General features: G+C 29.6%; 2 protein-coding genes across 4 annotated transcripts in view; one reads left to right on the top strand and one right to left on the bottom strand.

Moving 5' to 3' along the window:
- LOC106680085 (fatty acyl-CoA hydrolase precursor, medium chain) overlaps positions 1–9,193 on the top strand; it is a 32,961-nt gene extending 23,768 nt beyond the window's left edge. Inside the window, exons 2-4 of one of the 2 annotated variants that reach the window (XM_014419567.3) lie at positions 446–673; positions 5,519–5,628; positions 7,769–9,193. In XM_014419567.3, coding sequence (XP_014275053.1) covers positions 446–673; positions 5,519–5,628; positions 7,769–9,058 — 1,628 coding nt within the window. In that variant the 3' untranslated portion in view covers positions 9,059–9,193. Of the gene's footprint in view, positions 1–445; positions 674–4,403; positions 4,808–5,518; positions 5,629–7,768 lie in introns of those variants that run through there. The other variant, XM_014419568.3, reaches the window with a different exon arrangement.
- Positions 9,194–14,787: 5,594 nt separating this feature from the next.
- Positions 14,788–23,869, bottom strand: Pmm2 (phosphomannomutase). Of its 2 annotated transcripts, none has more exons than XM_067047296.1 (5): positions 23,849–23,869; positions 17,751–17,868; positions 17,597–17,673; positions 17,245–17,512; positions 14,788–16,243 (listed from the first exon to the last, which is right to left on the bottom strand). In XM_067047296.1, the coding sequence occupies exons 1-5, from the start codon at positions 23,852–23,854 to the stop codon at positions 16,032–16,034; spliced, it is 681 nt and encodes a 226-aa protein (XP_066903397.1). In that variant the 5' UTR covers positions 23,855–23,869; the 3' UTR covers positions 14,788–16,031. The 2 variants fall into 2 exon arrangements, with proteins under 2 accessions (XP_066903397.1, XP_014275051.1); XM_014419565.3 differs by lacking the exon at positions 23,849–23,869 and adding an exon at positions 21,734–21,908.
- Between the last annotated feature and the right edge of the window lie 1,940 nt (positions 23,870–25,809).

The following is a 25,809-nucleotide window of genomic DNA, read 5'->3' as shown; positions in this document are numbered from 1 at the left end:
TTTAAGATAGTTAAATCGAGCAATATTTAAAAAGCGCCTGAAATTGAAAAACGGCATGATTATAACTAACTCATAAAAATATGGTAGTGGAAAAACGAGAAAGAAAAGAGGATTTTTTCCTCCTCCCCTTTTTCCTTTTTTTAATTTGTAACTAAGTGACTTTTAAGTGTACTAGGAGAGAGTGTTCTTTTTAGTATCCATTTCAATTCATTGGCGCTTGTGATCGTCATCAGGGTGTCATATTTTATTTGGCAATCTATAGCATATATGTACTACCACTTTTTTGTTTGTTTTATTTTCGACAAAAATATCAGCTTTTATAAAAATGCTTCTAAGTAAACTGAATGAACAGAATAAGGAAATTAGGTTTGAAATAAATGGCTAAATGTGAAAGAATACACAATGTACCAAATGTCAAAAATATATTAAATTGATTGTATTTCAGGGATTCCATATGCCAAAGCACCAATTGGTTCTTTACGATTCAAAAAACCTCAGACAGAACCCTGGCCTCAATGGGATGGAACAAGAGATGCAACATCTTTTCGCCCTTCTTGCAAACAACCTCTGAATATGATAGAAAATGGAGATAAGCTTGGTTTAATTGAAAAATTGCAAAAGCCAATTGAATATAGCGAGGACTGTCTTTACCTTAACATTTATGTACCTGATGGTGAGTAATCCATTTTCTTTTCCCCTGAATGTTTTGGTCAGAGTGCTAAGCTCAAGAGAGGATGGATATAGGATGCATGCACTAGTGCACTAGTTTTCAACAATTTCCTATGAGAATAGAATATTTGAAGTAATGATATACCCTAATCCAGAAATATTGATAAAAAGTAAGAGATCAATATGAACTTAAATTTTTGAAATTTATTTCTCTTTTAAATATGACAATATATAATTAAAGAAAGCGTTTAATATTTATAAATAATTGATTAATGGCCTATGCTACTATTCACTAGCGTATGAATGTGTGTGTGTGATTATCTTTATTTTTCTGGAGAAAAGGTTTTTAGAACTGTTCCATTAAATAAGATAAATAAAAAAAGTGAACTAATGTTCCCTGTAATATTACATATTACATAATATTACATTTAACATTTGAACTTTATATTTACTTTGACTTGCAATGATGTTTTATAAGTAATAGTTCTGTTTGTGTGGGTTTGAAAAGAAACTGATTTTGGCGTATGGTTTATTCAAGATGGATTTTGAACCTCTTTATTATAAATAATTCTAATCTGAATTTCAACAGCATTATTTTACTTTAAAATTTCTTAGTGAATCAGAGAATTAAAAAATGAATAAATACAAATTTAATAGGAAACCAAAGTATTATAATTTTACCCAACCCATCATAATTTTATAACTATGTCATAATTAATCATAATGTTAAGAATACTAATTATGTAAAGGGTAATAATACCATTGTACTATTTAATTAAAATAATTTTAGAAGTAATTTTATCGGGATATTTAAGATACAATGAAATTTAATTATTTAAAACATTCCATTTTAATATGTAAAATTATATAGATACAATATTTAAAATTTCCTGAAATAATACTTAAAAATGCATTAGTATAAAACTCGAGTTTTAAGTAATAGTAAGAATTGTAATTGCCTCTAAATTTTCTAAAATATTACATAATACCTTATTGATATAAATCTAAGTTTAAGTAATAGTAATCATTTCAATTTTCTTAAAAATTCTTTTTATAATATTTGTACATAATATATTTGCATAATACTAATGTAAATCACCTCATCTCATATTAAATAATAGTTAAATAAAATAGTTTTTCAAAAACTTTTTTTATAAAAAAGTAACATGAAGGATCTTTCAAAAAGAATAAACCGATTCCATACCTTTATTAATGGTCACTGAAATTTCACTTAATGAAATTGGTTTGAAAACCCCATGTTATCAACATAAAAAATTCAGCATTTTGGAACATTTTTTATTTTTGTAATATTTATACTGCTAAACCTCAGACCTTCAGTTAATAGTTGATACACTAAAATAATATCATCTTATTTTTAAAAAATAGGTATTGAAATTATATTGCTTGTACAAAAACCAATTATTCCTCTCTTGAGCCATAATAAAATTTATTGTTTGTCTTAGTATTGTAATTATCAATTAAATATCGGACATTTAAAGGAACTTAAATTTACAACAATTATATTAACAATTATCACTTAATAATATAACACCATAATTCATAAAAAAAAAAAAAAAATCAAAATGGCTCATCCTGTCCTTAATGTTGAAAAGACGTGCTAGTAACCAAAGCCACTATCATAAAAGTCACAAAAAACTTATTTTTATCCACTTCAATTCATTTACTAAGAAGAATAAATGAGTTATATGCTATTGGAGTTTTTCCTATATTAAGATAAAAAACAATTAAACTGACTTAAAAATGTCATTCGTTATTTTGTTAACAGTTATTATAAATCTCTCTACACTAACAAACATGCTTCATGTATTTATGTGCACATACAACTTTTACATATCTTTGTTTCCTACAACAATTTAAAATAAAATATTGTACAATAATTATGCAGAATAAACAATCTAAGAAAACTATAAAATTATTTTAGACAAAATTCCTTTTATTTAAAATGAAAGCAAAATCATGGTTCAACAATACAAAGACTAAAACTTTCTATGTTAAAGCAAACCATAAATACTTTTAATATATCAATGAAGTTTTAGAATTATTTCAATTGTAAGATATTTGGCATAAAAAATATTCTATAGGAGGGAGTAATAAACTATTTCTGAAAATTTAAAAAGTACATATATATTAAAGTAAAAGTTATGTACTTTTTATATTAAAGTAAAAGTTATCACTTCAGTGTTTAGACTATTTGGTTAAGTAATTCTTCTATTCGATAAATTTCAATTATCAATGAATTGACAGTAGTAGAAATAACATTTGTTTTCCCCCAATGTTTAAGGTTTGATTAACTGAAGAAATATGTCTTCTTCTTTTTTTTTTTTTTTTTAATTTTGTTTATAGAAGCATAATAAATCAAAGATTACTTTAATCTATCTTTTCCTGTAGAAATCAAAAGCTATTTCTCCTTTATCCTTCCGATCAATCAAAAATAATCTTTCAAGTTAGAATACAGAATGAAACTCAATTTAATAACTGTAACATAAGAAAGATGTAAGATATCTCACTTGCTAATGAATATGATGATCAGTATTTTAAATTTTGAACATCTAGTAAAACTGGGGCATTGCATTTCCATTAAATATATATATAAAGGAGAAGCTATTATTGTGACATATTACATGAAATACTAAAAAAAAAATACTCTCAGTTCTGTAAAAATGAAAAAAGAACAGATGAAATTTTTAAAAATAGAATAAAATTATACCACAAGTTGTTATTAACAACATCTAATCTGTGACAGGGATACCAATCTAGTATATGCGGAGTATGCATATATCAAAATTACAGACAATGAGAGGTCAGTGGATATTCATACTCTCGGTATTGAAACAGAATAATAAATAAATGAGAACAGAAGAAACAATGAGCAAGAGACTTTGTGGGGAAACATACAGGATGTCTGTATCATACAAGAAAATAAAACATGAAAAATGGATTTATCCTCAGAAAAGATTGATACAGATTAAGTGAACTGGTGAACTTAATTTACTCTTTAAAGAGAAAGAGGTGATGGAAAGTTTCAATAAACAAGTATGGGATTAAAAAATTTTTACAATAAAAATTATAGGATAAGATTAAAATTATGAACTATAAAAAAACAAAACTTGTTTAAAGAATGGTGTAAACTTTTGAACATGAAATAATAATCAATCACATCACAAAATAATCTGTTATTAAAACAAAAACATTAAAGAAATAATCTAACTAAAATATATACCATTTGTATGGTTAGGAAATAATGGTACTAACCAATATAAGTAAATTTAAACTTTTTACTGTAACTTATTATAATTAATAATAAGAAAAAAAGTCAATAATGTTGTTTGTTAAATATATAATACACTTAGTTTTTCTATGATCTAATAAGCTTAATACCAAATTGTCACATGATGACAATGACAATATTTTTATGAGCATAATAGTTAACATCGAGTAAATATGTAGATCAGGATGCAAAATATTTCAACAAAATATTATGAGCTGATAAATTTATCATTTGTATAGTTTTAATATATAATTTCAAAAATACAAAACATTCAGTTAATATGTGATAAGCAATACTTGGCTGTGATTATATATCAGGAATTAGGATTTTCCGGAGGATCAGTCATAGGTGAATAAAAACAAAACAAGTTTACCAAGTTTTTAAAGTCACCTTTGGTTCATTAGCCTAAAATTAATTACTGAAAAATTTTAACAGTACTTAAATTTTACGAAATTACACACATGCAATATTAAGACAAAATAAGAAAAATTAATCAATAAGGTTGGAAAAAAGTTAAGTAACCATCACTCTAAATACCCACCATTTTATAATTGAAGTAAAGTTTGCATTATTTATTCACATTCTACCACATTTTTATGGTAAAATCTTGTATCAAATTAAGGTCAAAAAAGTTTAATAAATGTTTTCAGTAGATTGCCTTATATCCAATATAAAGGAATTATATTAATTTAAAACAGTGTTAAGGTGCCCCCAAACCAATAACAATGGCCTTTAGCAAGATGTATGATGGCTGATTTGAGTTCAAAGTACCATGTTCTTAACTATAGAAGGCATATCTAAAGAAAATTATTAACATGAAGATGATACAATGTGCAGTAGTGAAATGGGGTAAGTTCCAAAGATGCTTATGTATTTAGCCATTATTAATTAATAGTAGCTGCCTCAATCCTTCTACTGGTGGCGCTATGCAATAATACCTGTTATAATTAAAAATCCTATGGGTGTTCATAATTTTTACTAAACTTATGAAAAGTTCTAAAAACCTTCCCGGTCATCATAAGCATAGGCCATTAAAATACTTCAAGGTAGGAACTGTTCATTTTTAAAATAACAAAAAATATTTATATTTTCAAATAACAGCCCTATTTTATGCACATGCATGGGATGCACTCTTATGCAAAATTGACACTAATTACAAAAATTAACATTTATTCAATACTTTTTAAGAGGTGAAGATTAAGAATTAATAAGAAAGAATAATTACCATTAATAACAGAGTGGTAACATCATTGTTTTTATGTTTGGCACACTATAATATTTTGAAGTTAAAAATTATTTTCAGAGTTACTGGTTACTTACGAATAAAATATTTAGAAGCACACTTAGGCATCTGAGGCTCAGATTTTCATTGTTATCTTTAAGTTCATTGGAGCTAACTAAATCTGATTGTAAGCGCCACCAGTAGACATTTAATAATCTAACTACAGTAACTTAAGTAATTTTTTGAAAATTCAGTTAAATAGAGTTACATTCAAATGTTCCCCAAAATGATAACACACACAAACATGAATTCATTTCTTCTTTTTTTTTTTTTTCCAGGTAGACCACCACCAGGAGATTGGTCAGTATTAATATGGTTTCATCCAGGTGATTTTAGTGTTGGCACACCAAGCATTTGGGATGGCTCTACTTTAGCCATTAAACAGAAGGTATTATAACTATGAATTGATGTTCTTTCCCTTCCATAAATTATCTGTTTGTTAAGTAATTTTAGTCTATCTAAAGTATAAAATTAAAAGCAAATGTTCTTTAATTATTAAAATAATTAACTTCAGAAAAAAAAATGCAACTGCATTTATTATTTTCAATCAAAGCCTTATGGTTTAGAGAATGAATCAATGATCTAATAAATTGATTTAAAAAATAAGGAATTTTAAAATTACATGGCACTTTATTAATTGTTAATTACACGCTAAAATATATATATATATATATTTCATTACGTATATTTTATCACACATTTTCATCTGCAGATACTCCTAAGTAATGTAAAAAAATATTCAATCAAACAGTATATTAAACACTTTCCTTTTGTATATCAGGTACATTTTCTAATGTTATTAGCTAGTTTGTTACAGAATCTTTTCGATAATATAAAATATGATTCCTATAGATAATACTTTGGTATGTTTTGGTAAATCTGTTTGATTTTTTAAGATAATAATTTGCAGAAATATTAGTATGTTAACTCTTCTAAAACTTTTTCTCATTACTTAGCCAAGAATGGATACGCATTGTAATGTTAGGACTGAGTATTTCTCAAACAGTGGGCTACAATACAATTTTTCGATATACAATACTTGTGTTTATTTCTGATTAAGTAAGAATGGATGAAAAAAATGAGCTCCATTCCTTGAGGATACTCATGCTTCATCAAGTCAGTTGTTGATTCATTTATACTTTCTTTTATCATGAATCTCTCATGACCAGAAATATGAACTTGTGCTTTAACTATTCGGCTGAAATAAAAACCATTCATGATTAAAATAAAATATTTCCATAGAAATATAAAATTTGATACATCTACTTTTATTTTCACTTTAAAATAATTTTTTTTTGTTGAAGAATTTTTGCCTGAGACATTAAAATCCAAAAATATATATTTAATAAATACTTTCACAATTATAATTATTTTACATGTAATTTAAAAATATATCAGGTATTACTTTTAAAAAATAATAATTTCTTGTTTTTAATCATTTATTGTGCTAAGTGTAAAATAAAACACATGGAATATTTATAACCATCTTTAGAAAAGGGATGAAAAAACACAGAAACGATGGTTTAAACTTTAGAAAAATCATATCAAATAACTGAAATAGTCCATGAATTTAATTATGGAAACTATCATTTTCAGTTCAAACAGCTCTAAAATTTTCTGATGTGAATCTTAAAAGTAAGAAACTAATTTAGAAGGATAATAAATAATCTTCCATCTTTAATAATAATGAATCGCATGATAAAACCATAAACTTTAAGCTGGAAGAGAATTTAGTCCCTATAATTTGAAAAGAAAACTATAAATTAATTAACAAAGAACATTTGAACAACATTAAATAAAGGGAAGAATCTCACTACTTGAAATCAGTGATTTTTAATTAATGAAAAAAATTAATAGAAAAGTAGAAACAATATAAATTTATTTTCAAACTTTTTAGATTCATGAAATGTTAATATATGTATATATAGTTGACCATAAAAATGTAATATAAGAAGATGGTCAGGGTTGCGGTCAAAAAAAGAACAAATAGTTATAAACTATTTGTTCTTTTTTTGACCGCAACCCTGACCATCTTTTTATAATGAAATGTTAATATTTAGCAAATATTTAACTAAAGTATTAGAATATGTATGAAAATAATATTTATAATAGACTTTCCTGAATAAAAAAAAATAAATTGGACAATTATTGTAAATAAAATTAAATATACCTGATGATAATTTTACAACATAATTTCTAAGGAAAAAGAATAAGATTCAAACATTTAATATTAATGAATGGAATGTTTGGATTCTTGGTTCTGATAATCGTTTATTTAAAAAAACAATTCTCAGATACAACATATTATCTATACAAAATTTATAGAACTGTTTACAAGTTTTATGGAATTTTATAAATTTTCTATTTTATAATTTTACAAAAGAATTTTTTTTTGTTTAAAAAATTTTTTTTATCATTTATTAATTTGTAAGAAATGTTATAAATGAATTTTTGTTAGAAATAAAATATGTGGAGTAAGGTCTAATACTTGAAGTTTTGAACTACATGACACATTTTTATTGTTACAGGTCATAGTTGTTACAGCATCTTATCGCCTAAACATTTTTGGTTTCATGGCAGCTATAGATAAAGAAACACCAGGAAATCTTGGTCTTCTAGATCAAATAGCAATATTAGATTGGGTACAAGAACATATAAAATATTTTAATGGATCAAAATATGATGTCACTTTATGGGGTCATAGTGCAGGAGCTGTGAGCATTTCATTACATTTACTAACAGAACTATCATCAGGAAAGTTTCATAAAGCTATTTTGATGAGTGGCAATTTCTTAAGCTCAAAACCTATTAAAAATCCATTGACCATTGCAGACATTGCTGACCAGGTGAATTGTGGTAAAGATTCCATCAAAATCACTTTAGAGGAATGTCTTCAAAATGTCGATACAGATGATTTATTAAAAATTGCTGAGGGTTATTCTTGGGGTCCAGTACTGCCTGACCAAAATAAGAACCTAATGCCAACATATCTCACACAAAATCCAGAAACATTGTTGTTGGAAAGAGAATCTGTTGTAAATAGTGTTCCTTTAATGATGGGCTATACTGATATTGAAGATGTTCCAATTATTGATATTAAATCAGATATGGAATTTCAAGATATTATAAAAGGAATGATTGAGGATCATGAAATGATTGAAAATTTGAACACTAATGCTGACAATGAAACATGCAATGATGATTTATTGACAGAATCTGTATTATTTTTTTACACACCATCTCAAATTTTAGAAGATAAAAAGATGTATTATAACAAATATTCAAAACTTGTGATTGAAAAGAAATATGGTTCTGCAACTTTCCAATTGGGAAAATACACCAGTAAAAAAAATGCCACTTATGTATATAGATTTGACTATAGATTAAAAACAGTAGGATTAGGAGAAACAAAAGAATATCCTGGTGTTCCACAACAACATGAATTACCTTTTTTTTGGGGAATGCCATATTGGGCAACATTGTCACCACAGGTAACTTGGAATAGCCAAGATAAAAGAACATCTGATATAGTTATGGGTTTCTTAGGTAATTTTACAAAATATTCCAGACCTGTAGAATCAAAGCGCAACATGCAATGGGATGCCTTAGATATGTCCAGTCCTAGTATTTTTATAATAGATAAGATTCCAAACATGAGCGATAGTGAAGCATTCGATTATAAATCTCTATCATTTTGGAATGATTATTATCCAAAATTAAAAAATCAAATTAAGCATTGCTGTAGTTTAATTAACACAGCTAGCGGTTTCTCTCCTATAAAAGCTTTACTGATCATAATATATATTTTTTATATTTGATGAATATAGAAATGTTTCATAAGTGTACATAAAAAATATATTTTTACAGGGTTAATAAGCAACTAATTTTAAATTTAGTTGTATGAAGAAGATTGTAAAATTTATAAATATGTAAATAACAATGTAAATAATGTATTCTTGCTCATTTGTAAAAAATATGTAAATATTTCCAAAATGTATAAAATAAATTGTTTACAAATATTTATTTCTTTATTTTTAATAGTATGATAAATTGAATATTATCTTGCTACACCTCTGATCTTATAAACTGTGGGTGATGATGAGGATTATCATTCAAGATAATTTTGGCTGTATTCAGTAATATTTATATGTTACTAAGAACTTCTGAACTGCAGAGCTGCCAATTTCAGAATTGTAGATTATCCTAAGTCTTTCTTAATACAATTAGAACATTTTATTTTCAAATTTTTCAAGGTAAGTAAATTTTAACAATTCATAAACACAAAAATAGACTAATATATGATTAGGGTACTTAGTGAATGAAACAAAATTTAATGCAAGAAAGTCTAAATTTTTTTTATATGGAATATTATATTCAAAAGCCAGTCTACAACAAGTTTTATGGGGGGGGTGTGCAGGTGTCCATCTTAAAACAATGCAGAAAGCTTACCAATCTCTGTGCACTCAGGGTGTTTGCATACAGTCAAGTAAAGGGATAGCAATGTGGAGGTGGGTTTGTTTCTTTCTGATACTGCTTGTCCAGAATGCTTAGATGATGTATGTTCAGTTTATAATGGTAAGGTAGTTGACAAGGAAGATGATTAGATAGAATCAGACGAACGGGGTGACAACAACTCCAGTCATGCAGGAAGGGCCTTCGTCCTGCCAGGTACTATTCCAACAGAGGTAAAAGAGGTGTGTTAGCGCGGATGGTAGCTAGCCCTAGTCACTGGAGCTTAGGAAGGGATAACAGGTAGAGGAGAGAAATCATGTTAAGGATGAACAAAAAATAACAACCATTTAGAAATCATGATCGGCTATAAACTGAAACTATCTCAAGTAGAGACTGTGGATCTATGTCTTCTGATTTGTGATTAAGTAAAAATAACCATGATTTTTTTTTTTTTGTTTCACATCCCCTTTATTCATAAAATAGTTACAAAATATAAACATATGTACAATACAGTATATATATATACAATTTGTTGATTTTTGCCCTTTTACTGGAGCTGTGCTCCATTCTAAGGGATGGCTCGATATAATACAAAATTTTTTTGAAAGTCCACTGTTCAATTTGAATATATGTGAGGTGCTGGGGCGCACTTCAATTTTTTTTTACTTTTCACTAAACCTAAAAACACTAAAACTACAAAACTAAAACTGAAAATTGTGTCACTGTCACTTTTGCTGGGTTAAAGTTGTGATGGTCTCGGGTGTAAATCCTGCCATCGGACTGGTGGAGGTGCTGGTGTCAGTGCCTGGAAGAGTGGATTGGTCAAAAATTGGAGGGAGTCAAAGAACTTGACGTGCCTTCGACTAATGACCTCTGGCACTGTGGGCAGTTCTAGGAGTTGATGCAGTTCCGGGGGCTTCTTCCTCTTTCACGATGTTGTGCGGACCATACCATGAATTGATGATGAATAGGAATTCTTCAAGACCCTTATTTATAGGCCTAGTGCAGGCTGTGACCCAGAAGACGGTCTTATCTTATCTGCTTGAGGTAGTTTCGTGCGTTATTTTGGCATCATTTATTTATTATTTTATTGACATTGCTCAGTAGTATATATAAAAATTAATAATATGTACAAATAATGATATGTTTTTATAAAATACAATAATATATAAATTTGAGAGCTTCGGTGAGGCTCGAGGTGCTGCGCTCTGGTGGATTGTAGTCGAACTTCTTGCTACAGCAAGTTCTAAAGATGTTCGCTTTAGATCCTTGCAAAAGAACAGATACCTCCTCCATTACGCTTGTCGAAGTGGTTGAGTTATATATGACTCCAATAGATAATAGGTGCTCTTGACCAGACTGACTAAACGATATAGGTGAGAGAGTTTATAAGGCGGTGAATAGATAGGATGAGACCTACAGGGTGACAGAATGTAAGTTTTCTAAGGTTGGTAACCTCGTCCTACCGGGTACTATTCTTGTAAGTCAAAGGAGGTATTCAAGCCCGGAGGATAGCCAGCCGCCGGGTCATACAGGAAGATAACTTCGTTCTACCGAGTGCTATTCCTGAAGATACGAAGGAGGTATGTAAGCCCGACGGGTAGCTAGCCCTCGGGTCCTATGAGAGGATAAAGGGTAGAGGAAGGAGGAGGTGACCAACAGGGAACTACCATGAAATAAGCCTCTTCATATCAAAAAATAAGTAGGAACAATATACTGAATCTCTTATTTGCTGTCCTAGGAAGGTACTTGTTGAGCACCATCGGTGGGATATTGATTCTACTAACGATACAAAGGCCGGTAAGAGGGTGTAAGAACCTAAGGCTGTAAGAACTTACTTTTTTGTGTTTCAGTATATTATAATAAACTTTACTTATTAAATCAACAAATAAAAAAAATATATATTTTCAGTTATAATGGTAATTACATGTTTATATATAACATTATAAAATTATTTACATTTTGTTGAATAAATGAACAAAATAAATGGCTAGAGAAAACATTGGTGGTGCTCCAAGGTGAAATGAACTGAGGCTCTTCATCTTGGTGGGAAGCGATAACGGTGAGATGATTAAGATGATTGTCGATTGACTGAGGTTAATGTCTTACCAGGTGGGTCGCGCTGTACAGTTCTCGGCTGTAATGGCACTTGCGGTTGCTGCTAGAAGCTTCTACTTGAAAGTAGTAAAAGATAACAGTTTCCGCCAGTTTAATTGGTGTAGTGCTGCTGTCCTCTAAATCTTAACACAGAGGAGAGGATTCAATACCAACCCGTCAAAACGTCTTATAGCCTCTCGGGTCTTGTGTCATACATGTCTTCATCATTGAATTTTGTAGGCTCTCATAGAGCTCCTTTGTTGCAACATTAACTGATTTTTAAAAATTTTACTACATCAAGGCTCATTAAACAAGGAGTTTACTGCCCCGTTTTTACTCGTTCTCCGCTCCATGATGTACGATTCGTCACTATGCTGTAAATATGCATAACGATTTTTCTCTAAAATGTTAGGAAATCCCTTTTATAAAACTTAGAGAAGGTCCATTTCTGATCCGTATCTAAGCACTGGTCTGATCAGTGTTTCATATGCCAACAAAACCCAAAATAGAACCTCTTGACAGATCGTCAGCAGAATGTTATGACCTGCATTATTCTGCAACCCCACGTACACAAAATCTTCAACTCGTTCAAACTAGTATGGCCCAATCTGGACCAAATATTCGCCAGAACCTCTTGCTTGACCAGCATTTATTTGGTTCTAGAGGTATTGACAACAAATACTAGCTTAATGACATTATTTTCTAGGTCAAAGAACGCTTCTCATGGTGTAGATCTTGGATCTTCCCACAATTACTGTCGTAAGTAGACCTAAAGTCAAGAAATAAATGGTTAGTTAGGCAAATGTTTAATTAAATTGAGTAACCTTAGCAGAGGCCGTACTGAAATTTCCCGGAGGCGCTCACAAATTTAAACAATTGCTGGTACAATATGAGGTGTGGCAGAAAAGTAATGAGACTGGCAACACTGCAAGCGATCTGGTGACTCTGTATTGTTTTCCTTGATAGATAGAGCATGTGTATCAGTGCCCTGCCGCAGCTCAGTGCGAGTTTCAACTCCTTCCGATAACGATGTGATTTTTGCGACTGCTATTTTCCCGAGCTCAAGTTTTTCGCTGGCACAAATCATTTTTGGAAGGCAGAGAACACGTTGAAGATGAACTTCGTTCTGGGAGGGCTTCATCTTCGAAAACATCGAACGTGTGAACACTCTTGTGAGATCAGATCGTCTTTTAACATTAAGAATTTTGAGTGAACTCGTAAAATTGAACAGATTTACGGTTCATTAAATTTTGACAGACAATTTGCACATACGAAAGGTCTGTGCCAAATGTTGCCGAAAAACCTCACAATTCAGCAGGTCATTCGAAAAAACAAGTGTCTTGATCTTCTTAACAGAATCGCTAATGAGCAAGCCGTGCGATCACAGGTGATGAATCGTGGATTTTTGAATATGGTCCTGAGACCAAGAAGCAAAGTGAGGAGTGGTACTATGGAAACTCTTTTCGATCAAAGAAAGCTTGAATTAGCAAATCGAAAATCAAATCAATGATTGATTTTTTTTGACCGAAGGAGACAAACTGTTGACTAAGATTTTTGAAAGGCTAAGAAAACGAGTCATTCTCGTGAGATCCAGACATTGTAGACAAATGGATGCTCCATCATGAAAACGCCTCATGTCACACTGCCCTCTCCATAACAGAATTTTTGACCTCAAAATCAAAATCTAGAACTTTGGCACCCATTGAAGCATTACAAGACTTACCTGCTGTGTAGTTGTTGCTTGGCTACATCTTCTTGATCATAATACAGTGCCTGCAGTTCATTAAAATTACAAATTAACCTGGAAATAATTGTAAACTAATTTCTTTTAATAAATTATAATGTATAACTGTTTGCAAAAGATGATAGTAAACCGATTACAGCCCCCAAAGGTGAGTAGGTTTAATATACCCATATAGTTTTTATTAACATACAGCTATATCTAACTACACTTAATATATAACTTATATAATATCAATATAAATAACTTAATATATTAAGATATAGTTTTCCAAACATCGACTTAAGAGTAGCAGTTTCCAGATTTTCCAAAATAAATTCATATATAATGTTTATTTCATGGTGTTAGGGAAAAAATATAACCATTAAAAAAACTGTATTCAGGAAAATATTGAAGGCAAATTTTTACGTTAGTTCTATTATGGCTAAATTTGATGCTCGTTAAATGCACTATTAAGTCATTTATAATGAATGATATTTCAGTTACTTGTAATATTTTAGCGATCATTGGCAATAAACCTAAAATATACTGCTCCCATTTTGAAAATTCTGCTATAATAGGACAACAGGTACAGAAGAAGTGATAAACTTTTTTTAAGATCATGTTTTCCAATATTTTTACATAAGAATCTGTAGGCAGAAATTAATTTAGACTTACTTCTAGGTACAGCTAAATTTTAAACTATTTTACTAGACTATTTTGGATCAAGCCATGATTGAATATTACTTAACTTTTTTGTTAATAATATAAATATTATTGAAAATAAAATAATTCATGGCAAATTGCTGCCAAAAAAAACATTATTTTTTAATGAGATTGGACTGAAATAAATTACAATTGTTGATTTCGCTACCAATTTTTGTGATCCGAAATTTCTCATAATAAAATATTAAGCAAAATTCTCATAAAGCTTATAGGTAATATGCACTCAATTCAAATATCTTTATTCTACATTCGAATTGCTTTTTTGAAGCATTTTTGTTTTAAAGACATGTAACTCAGAATTCAATGTGACATAAAACAGTTCTTGGTATAAATTGGTTCACAAATATAACTCCAAAATGACTGATAACAGGGACTGCCTGTAGTTCCACCAAACATCATTAAGTTCAATTTTATACATCAATAATAATATATTATTAAAATATCTCTCAAATCATTATTTTAAAATGACTTATATCTGTAATGATAAAGTAAACACGATTTTATAAACACTAAATTTTTTAAAATATTTGAGGTAGAAAAATGATGCATAAAATTCCAAAAACATATTTATTGCAGAGTAACATTATAAAAGATCAAAATGAGGGAATGTTAAAAAGTAAAATAAACAAATTTATACTACATATAGTATCTATGTAAATCTACTTTAAAATATAAAGACTTCAATAACACTAAAATTCACAGCATTTTACATTTAAAATTCTATGTACTACTGAACTTCTCATTACAAATGCCAGAGGCAAAGTACTCAGAGCTAATATATAATACATAACTTTTACATAATATTCATTGTAAAAATATCATACAATTGATTTAAAATTATAGAAATAACTTCTGGAGGTTTCTACAAGACTGAATTTTTGGTCAGAAAACCAATATAAAACAGTTGAGTCTTGATCATTTTAGTAATTATTTTAATTATAATTTCATAAACTAATCTCTCTTCATCAGGTAATATTTTAATAATAATTTTGTTCATAGTATAAAGAGGAAAGTGACAATGATTTTGATAACACTAATTCGAGTGTGGATAGGTTCAAAGAAAAGAATTGCTAAAGAAAATATAGTTCAATTCAAGATTGGAAGGCTATTCCTAATAATGAATAAAAAAATCTGTATAAACTGAAGTTGCCCCCAGATGAGAAGATGCAACTGTCCAACCTACCATATAGGCAGAGAGGACTAAGAGACACATCTACAGGTCAAGGTTTCTAAACTAGTACTAGTTGTGCTCCCAAGTTCAGCCACTCAGAACAACAAGAAAAGATATTAAGAAAGAATAACTTTCTAATAAATATGAATTTATATTTCAAGTTATTTTCTATTGGAGTTCTATTAACAGGTAGATTCTCCACATGTTTGTATCATGTCATTTCATAACTTATTGCAAATTTAATAGTAGTATTTACTTTAATACAGTTGTAAATAACAATAAATAAATTGTTAAAAAAAAAAAATTATTTTCTTGGTTCAAAATGAACACATTAATGCAAATCACAGACTATACAGACCAGCATTTTTATATATGATGGGTATCTTTCATATATAGGCACTTTTACCCTTTCTTTTAGCATACTAACAACAATAAATCAGATTATCTATTAGATGTGTATTCTGTCATAGAGGGAGTGATTCAAATAATGTAAACTTACAATAATTGAGACTATAGTCTTCAAATAACACATATTACAAAAATATAGAGCAACATTTCTTAAACGTACTCTGTAAAGAAAATTAAAAAATAATTTCCACTCTTCAAAACAAAATATAAAACAAGATTATGGGAATAATGCATTCAATTGTGAAAATGTATCTTCTGGACCAGTTACACTATGCCCATAAGTTTGATCACAACGAAAGATTTCATAGTCATTACCACCTTCGCTAGTTTTATCACCAAAGAAATGTATATGTTTGTAATCCTTCAAAAATTGTAAACAAAATCTTTTATCCCATCCTTTAGGATAAACATCAAAGCTTATCTGTCCTCCTGAAATAATAATTACAATATGAAAAAAAAAACACAGAAGTTTCCAAAGCAAATAATGTTTATATGCTATGAAATTCATAAAATGTGATACCATGCACTGTTAAAGTTTATCAAAGATTTGATTGATTTCTGCAACATGATGTATCAAGAATCAATTTAATACTTAATTTATTTTCTTCCCTTTTAACAATTAAATAAATTATAAAACTACAAATGGAGGGAAAATATCTGAAAAAAAAAAAGCTAGGTGGTAATAGTTCTTTTAAATATAATCAACTGTTAAAAAATATATATAATATAAGTTATATCAACCGTGTAAGGCCCACCAGGCCGATCTGGTATAAAAATAAAATAAATAAAAAAAGTTCTTTTAAAGAAAATAAAAATAATCTTTCTGTCATTCAGTTATTACCATAATTACTGCAAATATCATCTTTCATTGAAATATAAACATGAAAAGCATTATCTTCTGGTTCTTTATAAGAAAAAAAATATTTTTTCTCATATTTTTGAAAAATAAATTACAAGAATTAGTTGAAATGTAAATCATTTTTTATCAACAGAATTATATTGGAATATATATGTTCAGCAAGAACTAATTATAAACAATAGATGTCCACATCATCTACTTATTATTTCTCAATGGTACATGAGTTAATTGTATAAATTTTGGTGTCCACATTTACTTTTATTACCTCTTAAACTTTCCTTTATTATACACAATTATGCACACTGAGGATTGTTAATTTTAAAAAAGTAAAAATAATTTAGTTAGGTTTGCCATGTAATTTGTAACCAATTTTAACGAATTCATAGCTATATTTTATGTAAACTATTTTGCCATTACTATATACAAACCACTTTTCTTTCTATTTAAAAAATTTTCTGGGCAAAATCCATTTTTCGATACCTTGTGAAATTTAACTAAATGGATGTATGACCCTATATTTATAAATTATTGTAAAAGTACTTTCAGTATTAAAATTTATAAAATTAATTACCTATAGTAAATTCTAAAGGTATTTCTGAAAACTTTTCTTTTAAGTCTTTCACAAAAGTTTCACGTATTTTGTGTTTCTTGTCATATATTTCAAAATCTTCTCTTTCAGCTTGACTACATGATCTACCAATGGGGCAAACATTAATTAAGCCAGAACGAAATTCAATGAAAGTGCCTCTTTTCAAAGGTAGTTCTATCTCTGACATATAACGCAGACAATAATTGATAAATTTCTGAATATCTTTTTCTCCGATGTAGTTTTGTATTGACTGAAAATTGAAATCCATGAATAAGAATATGTCATATGCTAATTACAAATTAGATAGGACTTATATTACTGTAAAGTTAACAACCTGAGTAGCAAATATTTCTCCATCTTTCAAAGCTACTAAACCATTTTCTGCAAAAACATAATTGAACTCCTTCAGTACTAAAAAGAATAACAAATATGAATAAGTTAAAGCATAAGATTATTGATATTCATTAAATGAGGAATAACAAATATACCTTCTTTTCCTCCTAACTGTTCAGATATTTTAGATAAATCAGACCCACCAACAATACCAATGTCACAGCGTTTTTTCAAATTCTGAAGTAAAAATTCCAACAAATCTTTGTCGATAACCTATGGAATTTTCCAAAATGGAAAAATAAATAAATGAAAATGGTATTATTAGTGAAAAGTAAAAAAACACCAATAATATTTTAACTTAAAATATATTCATAACAACTAACAACATTCTGATTTTGCTGGACTTGGATTAAAACTGATTAGATCACTTTGGAAATAAATCAGTGACCAACAATCTGTTAAGAAGATATTTTGGTTTTATTAAATATAAGTATAATCATAATGAAAATTCAGTTAAACAGAATGAACAAACACTTTTACTCAAAAACTGACATCATTATGCAGCTTCAAAAAGATAGTGAATATAAAAATAACTTTTCAAGGGAAAAAAGGATTACATAACAAGATTTTAAAAATAAGTGTACAAAATAATAATGAAGTAAGTAAAGTTCTTTCAGAAATAAAATAATTATAACTAAATTCTAATGTATGTATCTAGGGTGATAAAATTATTTTAATTTAATTACAGGGGGAAACAGTGATTGATATTTCACTAAAATCTATTAATCATGGTATTTCATTGTAATCATGGTAACTCATTGATAACAAAAATAACTCAAAGTAAACAAATATTAATTCAAGCCTTCCTAACAATATGACAACCTAAAATTCCTAACAAGATAAATGGGAGTAAGAAGGAAAGACACATACTTTCATTATTTATTAACTTTCAAATAATTAGAAAGTAGTGAAGAACAGTTTATATTAAAAAGTGGTCTGTAAAATCAAACTGTAGCCAATAAATTGCACCAATAGAACATTTGGGGTTTTTTTTTTTCTCGGAAGTATTAAAATAACCTAATTTTAGAACTTCAACAAATCTTTTTAAGATTATATATATATATATACACACACACACAAACGATTAACCATAGTTTTCAAAATATGAAGATGGTCAGGGGTGCGGTTAAAAGGATCAAAAAATACCTTATAAGAGTAATAGAAAAGCTATTACTATACAATATTAAATGATGATATCGGGCATAGGTATATCCAGTCCTGGAAAAAAAGATACCCAAAAATTTTAAATACATTTTTTAACATAGCATTTGCTTCTAACATATTTTTCTCAAATGTAATCCTTCTAATATCCTGTGAAAGTAGAAGTAGGAAAAGAAAGATGAACAAAGGAAATATCCATTAAATATTAATAAAATAGAGGTGGAACAAAAGGATACTATACCCATTTGATATTGAGTATTTAATAGTCCCAAATTTTTGTAATCAGTAATATTAATAAAATTGTACATTGACTATATACAGCACCAATACTGTCTATTGTCCAATGTGCTGCAAAGACTATGGTCAGTAAATTCAGTGCTTTGCTAGGAACGTTGAAAAGACTGTTGGGTCTTATGAATGGTGCCGTGTACCTCACTCCTACTGCTGCGATGGAGGTACTATTAAACCTAACACTGGTGCACATAGATATAGAATAATAAAGCTATTTTAGAAACATATTAGCTTTTAAGACATACCTTCAGTCTTTCAGGCTAGTAATTAATGTCTGTGCTCAAACCGACATTATTATAAGAGGGACAGATTAATCATAATTTTTACAGATAGTTAGGCAGCCATATAAGCGCTATGTAGTTATGTAACTTGATCTAAGTTGATGTAAGAGTATAAGATTAATTTAAACTCTTACTCCTCTTGCTTTAATAGGTGTCTGGTCATTCAGGTATAAGAGGAAATGAGAAGGCAGACGGTCTCGCTAGGAGGGGATCTGAACAGATAAGCTTTGCATCTGATGCCTTCAGTGGTACTAGCCCCAGCTATGCCAAAAGTATATAAAAGAAGGCTGCAGGAAAAAACAAATATATATATATATATAAAGAAATGAGAAGAAATAAGAAGGAATATTTAAAGCCTATTTCTGACAGAAATGTAATCATGTTATAGAATAGCCAGCTTGATCTCCTGATATGAACTTTTAACGGAAATATAAGGAGCCAATTTATCATAGCTTGCCAAAGAGGTTTTCTTCAATCCTAGATTACAGACGAAGTGAAAGATGTCTTTATAAAAGAAAGAACTGTGCATCCTCAAGAAAACATTTACTATCTGAATTGTACCCTCGAAATCAAATGATAGCTATGTTAGAGAAAGGAGAAACCTTCACAGGATAATAGATGAAGATATTTTCATAAACATATATATGAAGATAATTTTTTATTTAATGAAACATGAGTGAACTATCTTTTTGTCCTTGTTAGTTCCTTGGAATTACATAATTTTTGTTTAAAAGATATTTCATGCTTAACCTTTTGGTCAATTTTTTTTTTAATACAGAACAACAAACCTGAAGCACATTAATAAAAATTAATAAATATATGAGCTATTTATTTATCCTATATCTTAGTATAAGTATAAGATTTTAAAACATTTAACTAAGTATTTTTATATAGATGAGCTTGGAGAATATAAACACAGAAATCAACTATTGCTGATTATGTTATAACTCACTTAATCCATAAATGAACATATCAGATCAAGTAACAAAAACTACAATACAAATTTTAACTTCATAGAGATTATATTAAGTCCTACCACATTTTAATAAATATATCCATTAGTAATTTCAAGAAATCAAGTGAGAAACAAAATAGACAAAAAATGAAAACAATTCACTTAATTACATCAAAAGGTTACAAAACTATAACAAAGACATAACAAGATAGGAAATAAACCATCTACATAAGGATGTCTGCTTATTGAACTCTGATAGATTAGATGGATAATTGGAATTTTCCAATATTTTAAATGAAAAATTAAAATGTGTGCACCTCTTGGAATAGCCATGTTAATTAAAGGTTGGTGTGCTTTCTTTTAATTACATGCAGGATAATATTTACCTTATTTCATCTTCCTTGACGTATTTTTGTTCAGTCGATCATCTTCTTTTCAATAGTATACAAACATGGTAACTTATTTTGTTTTTTAAATCTTGCTATTATTTCATAACATTTAATGAACATATTCCTGATGAGATGGGTTGGTGGCCTAAGCTGACCAAAGTTCCAATCAATTTTCTTAATATTTGGTCCTTGCCCCTCCTGCGAACATGGACAACTATCTCAGCTGTTGCAAACTCAGCAAATTCTTTAAGAGAAGAAAACAGATTCATGTGGATAGGTTCAACATCCAATTTCTTCCAGGTTTTCCAATAAATTGATAACTTTTTCCAATTAGAACAAACTCAATGACTGATAAACTGTTAAATTTAGAAACACGATCAATTTTATTATTTCTTATAATTTCAGTAACTGCTGCTACACCAATTTTTATATTACTGATACCCAGCATTACTGGGAAATAGCAAGATAAGTAAAGAGGTGCATACATTACAGCCACAAGGGAATATGCCAGCAAACAAACTATTGCGAAGGTTACTAAAATAGTAAATATACCAATTGCTTACAAGATATAGGAAGCATAGAGTAGATGGCAATCTATAAAATCACAAGGATTTGAACACTTCAATGATATAAAAAATAATGATGCTCCAGTACATTCAGAGTAACACAGGAAAGAAAACTGTTTAACAGCAATAATTATAAATTCACACAATTGATAAGACTTTAGATTATAATTAAACTCAGACATTACTGACTGCCATATTCACAAATTCTCCCTCACTATCAACCATTTATCACAAAGTGTAACACTAAAAATGCCAGGGTTTTTAAATTGAGCACAATGAAATACTAATTGGAGAGGAACAGAACAACTACCTGTATAAGGTAATGAAACAAACAAAATGCTACACAAATATTTCATGGCTTAAACTAACTAATCAATAAAGATTTTAAATTTAACAATTAGAAATACATATTTTAAATTAGAGCCAAATAATCACCTTTCTTGGCTTAGTCAAAGTTCCATCAACATCAAATAAACAAATTGTACTCTTATCTACCATTTTATGCAAAATCTAAAATATTAGTTTCACAGTTCCCTCTTAACTAAGACGTGGAATTGTATGATGACAGATTGATAGCCGGTTACATACGACTATAAACATCGTCATAACAGCTGGTACTAGTTAAATATCGATAGGCATCTGCTTGCTGTAAAGAGGTATAAAAAAGGACTACATTTAAAGTTAAGAAAAGAGGGATCTGAAGAAACTAAAATTGAGAATTACAATTGAAACTAACTACAAAATGAAAAAAAGAATCAGTATTTATTAAACATAATTAAAGAACTTTTATATTTACCTAACGCCGCCATTAAAATATAAAAGTTCTAAAACAAAGATTTTTTAAAAAAGAAATTGGAAGAGAAATATGTTAGTGTAATAGCTCAACTTTGATAAAAGAAAACTATCATCAGTGGTGTATATTATTGTAAACAAAATTCTAAGTAAACGATTTTGTATTATTTTCATATAAGCATTATAACGAACCATAATTCTAAAATATTATTTGAAAGCCGAACGCGTATTCGAGAGATAAACAGGCTAGGAGGCCACCCAATTTTTTTTTTTAAGAATTATCGATTGAGAACTTACTTTGTTTCGAGCAAAGCTTATGTATGAGTTTCCTTTGTTTTGTTTTCTCCAAAAACAAAGTTTTATTTGTATCTTATTATAAAAGATAAGATTACCTATTGAACAGTCCTTTGAAAATACATAAATGTAAAAAAGTACAACAAAACTTATTCAATGATTATAAAACTCGAAACGGAACAGCTACAATTAAACAACCATAGATGTGACCACACTAATCTTTTTAGGTAATGTAATGGTGCCACATTGTTTCTTTTCTTTTTTTTATGACCTCCTACCTGGTCATTTCTGACATACGGGAGGGAGAAGGGGGGGGGGTTATCTACTACCCCCCAATTCTAACCATGGTGGGGGGTGAAAGTTTTCATTTCATGAGACCACAACAGAAATAAAAGTCGTAGGTGCCACCTGACGATCTTCTCACTCGACGCCAAATGTCAACTGCCTGGTGTGTTTGATGTGAATACGATTTCTCCACTGACGATTGCTCCATTCCATCCTTCCGTTTTTTACAAACAGATAATGATAGACGTTCACTTGTAAAACGTACATAGGTATTTTATAATAATTAAAAACCACAAAAATTTCGATTTACAAATTAATATAGATTTTGAGAACTAATGGAATATAAGTAGTGCCTCTACAATATAATCCTAAGACCCCGAAAAACACACAAAAAAATGTGGAAATTATAAATCCTCTAAAAATGTTTATTCCCTTTTAAATAATAATTATATTTTTCAATAGGATTAATCAAAAAAAATATTAGTATTGAAAGTTATTCATATCAATATTTATTTATTTTAAACATAAAGAAAAAAAAAATTGTAGGTTATTCGTATAGCATACTTTATATAATAGAACTGTTCCAACGACCACTACGGACGATTAAGAACAGTCAGAAGGATGCGCATTATAGGTTTCATATTACAACGATTCTGGTAGCAATAATCAAACTATCTGATAGTTGTTCCTACTAGCGCAAATTTCAAGATCAGAATCGTTTCTGTCGGTCAAAACAGTCCCTGGATCTGAGTAAGGCCTGTTTGGACTGCTATGATCCAAAACCTAATTTAGGTTTCACCTTGGGACAAACCTAATCGTTACCTGAACTGAGAGGTTTAATAATTCTTTTGCCAAGGTAAGTATAAGATATTTGTGGGTTGAAATGTTTAGAAAAAATAAACAAAAAAAGAACTTATGTATGATGTAATGATGTCTTTTGCAACGTACAAAAGAGAGTAGATGCAAAAAAGGTTACGCAATGAAGTAAATAAATGAAATATCCATTTTAAGTATACATCAATTAAAATAATGATAAAATCAAGCCAATCTCTTTGTACAAACACGCAAACAAAATTAACATAATACCCTGAGCTTATTTATTAAGTTACCAAATAATTAATTTTAAGAGCTATGAGAGTAATAAAAAAAGAATGCAATATATGTTTATACAATTCAAACCTCCATCCAGCTGGGGTTGTGGGGAGATATTGTTGCATTCTCATTCCACTGGAGACTAGGCCTTTGAGGCTAGCAGGACGAAAACAATGAAATGTGACGGTGTCATATCTAGACACTGGTAAAATACATACTGCAGTGATAAGAGAATCGTCGTAGTGATCTGCTGCATAAACAACCTACGATCAACATTATTATTTGTGATGTTTGCTGAGAGCAATCTTAACAGTCCGAAGTAGATTATTTACGTGAAACTTTACATCACATACAAATAAAAAAATATATTTCTTAAAAATTAAAATAAAACTACTTTTATAACACGCTGTATAACAAGTAATGATAAAAATTTAATTTAATTAATTAATTTTACCTACCAGAAATTTATAAAAAAAGAAAAATTACAACTTTTTAATGTTGCTTTAATTTCTTTATTGGTTCACACCCTTTCCTGCTTTTGTGAGCGTTAAATGTTTTTGCCACAGTTCAATTTTACACGAGTATGTGTAACATCGAACGGCTTATTGCAATTTTCTCGTTGATTTACTTTTCAATTTCCTAGTTCTGCATAAATTTTTGTTTCTGCCTTCTCGGTTATCTCCCCTGTCTAGAGGCCTTCCAAGAACAGCCCCACTTATCCCATGAATGAAGAGGGATTGGCGCATTGAACTTTTCCTCTTTTTTTTTTTGTTTATGTCTCCTACCTTGTCATTTCTGACGCACAGGGGAGGGGAGGGAGTTATCGTATAGGTACCCGACCTATTCTAACTAGAGTGGGAAGGTCGATACAGATATGTTGTATATGTTTTTAAGGTGACGCCTCAACTCACTCAGCTATAACGATCTCAAAATTTTACAGAAGTGCACAAACTTTTTTTTTTAATATACAGGTAATTTTGTTGGCTAAGGGAAATCATTCTTCTTGAGGACGGTTTCCCTTAGCGGTTTAGCCCAGAAATTTGTCAGATACCAATTTCCGTAGAGAAGGACCAATAATTCATCATTTTGAGCATCCTTGCATAGGAACTTTCTCTAATCTTTAATCGCCTGTCTTGAAGGTAACATTGTACTAGGACATATAAGTTGCTGGGTGCTTCATACTTCTGCAATTGATAAAATTTTCTGGACCTCCTGCCGCTGTAGAATGCTGAAAGATATGTTAAAAAGCAGCAAAAATACATTCCAATGTATTCTTGCCCCCAGTGCAGCCATACTGGTGAGGATGACTTGGAGTTGCAAGAACTGGTTCTACTACTGGAGCATAATAAAATTTTCTAGAATCGTACTCATCACAGGGGAGACACACATAGGTCTGTACAATTTAGGGACTTGCTTATTCCTGTCCCATAACTAGTAGAGGAGTCTCAAATCATCCTAATTTTTGGAAAATATCCTCTATCCTTAATAGGGTAATCATTGTTGATTCCTAAAAGCCTTTCTTTATTGCAGGGGGTACTATTCTTCAGGATCGCCACATATATGAATCAGCTGCTGGAGCACGACTACTTTTCTACCTTACCACAGAAACACGAATATCATATATGTCTCTCAAGTCCGTACCAGGTATGTATGCCGTGTTGTTCTCACTAGAACTTCTTAATTGTCCTGAGACGGATCTTGTCAGGAGTACATCATCCCTATGAAGATGTTGGCTGCTTCTTCACGAGAGGTTGCCTTGGTACCACCATGCTTAAGGGCAACAAATGTTTGCTGAGGATTCCTCTTGCCCAGTGCACTCGAGAATGCTCAGTAATTTTTCGTAGACTTCCATGAGAAATTTGCCCCAAAACTTATTATATTTCCATGAGTGCACTTTGTTTCGATATGCCCCTCTCGTCACATCTGCACTTCTGGTATGACAGGCCTCTTTTTATGATAGTTAAGGCCAGTAACCTCCATGGGATAGGTCGAGCCCTCGCCTTTCGGTGCTGGAGGAAGTTTTCGGTAGGATCTTGGATAAATCGGTG

Source organism: Halyomorpha halys, unplaced genomic scaffold, assembly GCF_000696795.3.
Source record: "Halyomorpha halys isolate HHAL.00 unplaced genomic scaffold, Hhal_1.1 Scaffold241.1, whole genome shotgun sequence".
Taxonomy (NCBI): domain Eukaryota; kingdom Metazoa; phylum Arthropoda; class Insecta; order Hemiptera; family Pentatomidae; genus Halyomorpha; species Halyomorpha halys.
Note: the sequence above shows the minus strand (reverse complement) of the source record. Positions and strands in the feature narration are given on the sequence as shown.

Excerpts from the sequence above, each read along its gene's own strand:
- Pmm2 (XM_014419565.3), bottom strand. The coding sequence starts at position 21,796 with ATGGTAGATAAGAGTACAATTTGTTTATTTGATGTTGATGGAACTTTG. Across the intron at positions 17,674-17,750 it reads ACAGTTAGGAGGAAAAGAAG|TACTGAAGGAGTTCAATTAT; the intron begins GTATATTTGTTA and ends TATTCTTTTTAG. Across the intron at positions 16,244-17,244 it reads ACCTTTAGAATTTACTATAG|GAGGACAGATAAGCTTTGAT; the intron begins GTAATTAATTTT and ends TTATTATTTCAG.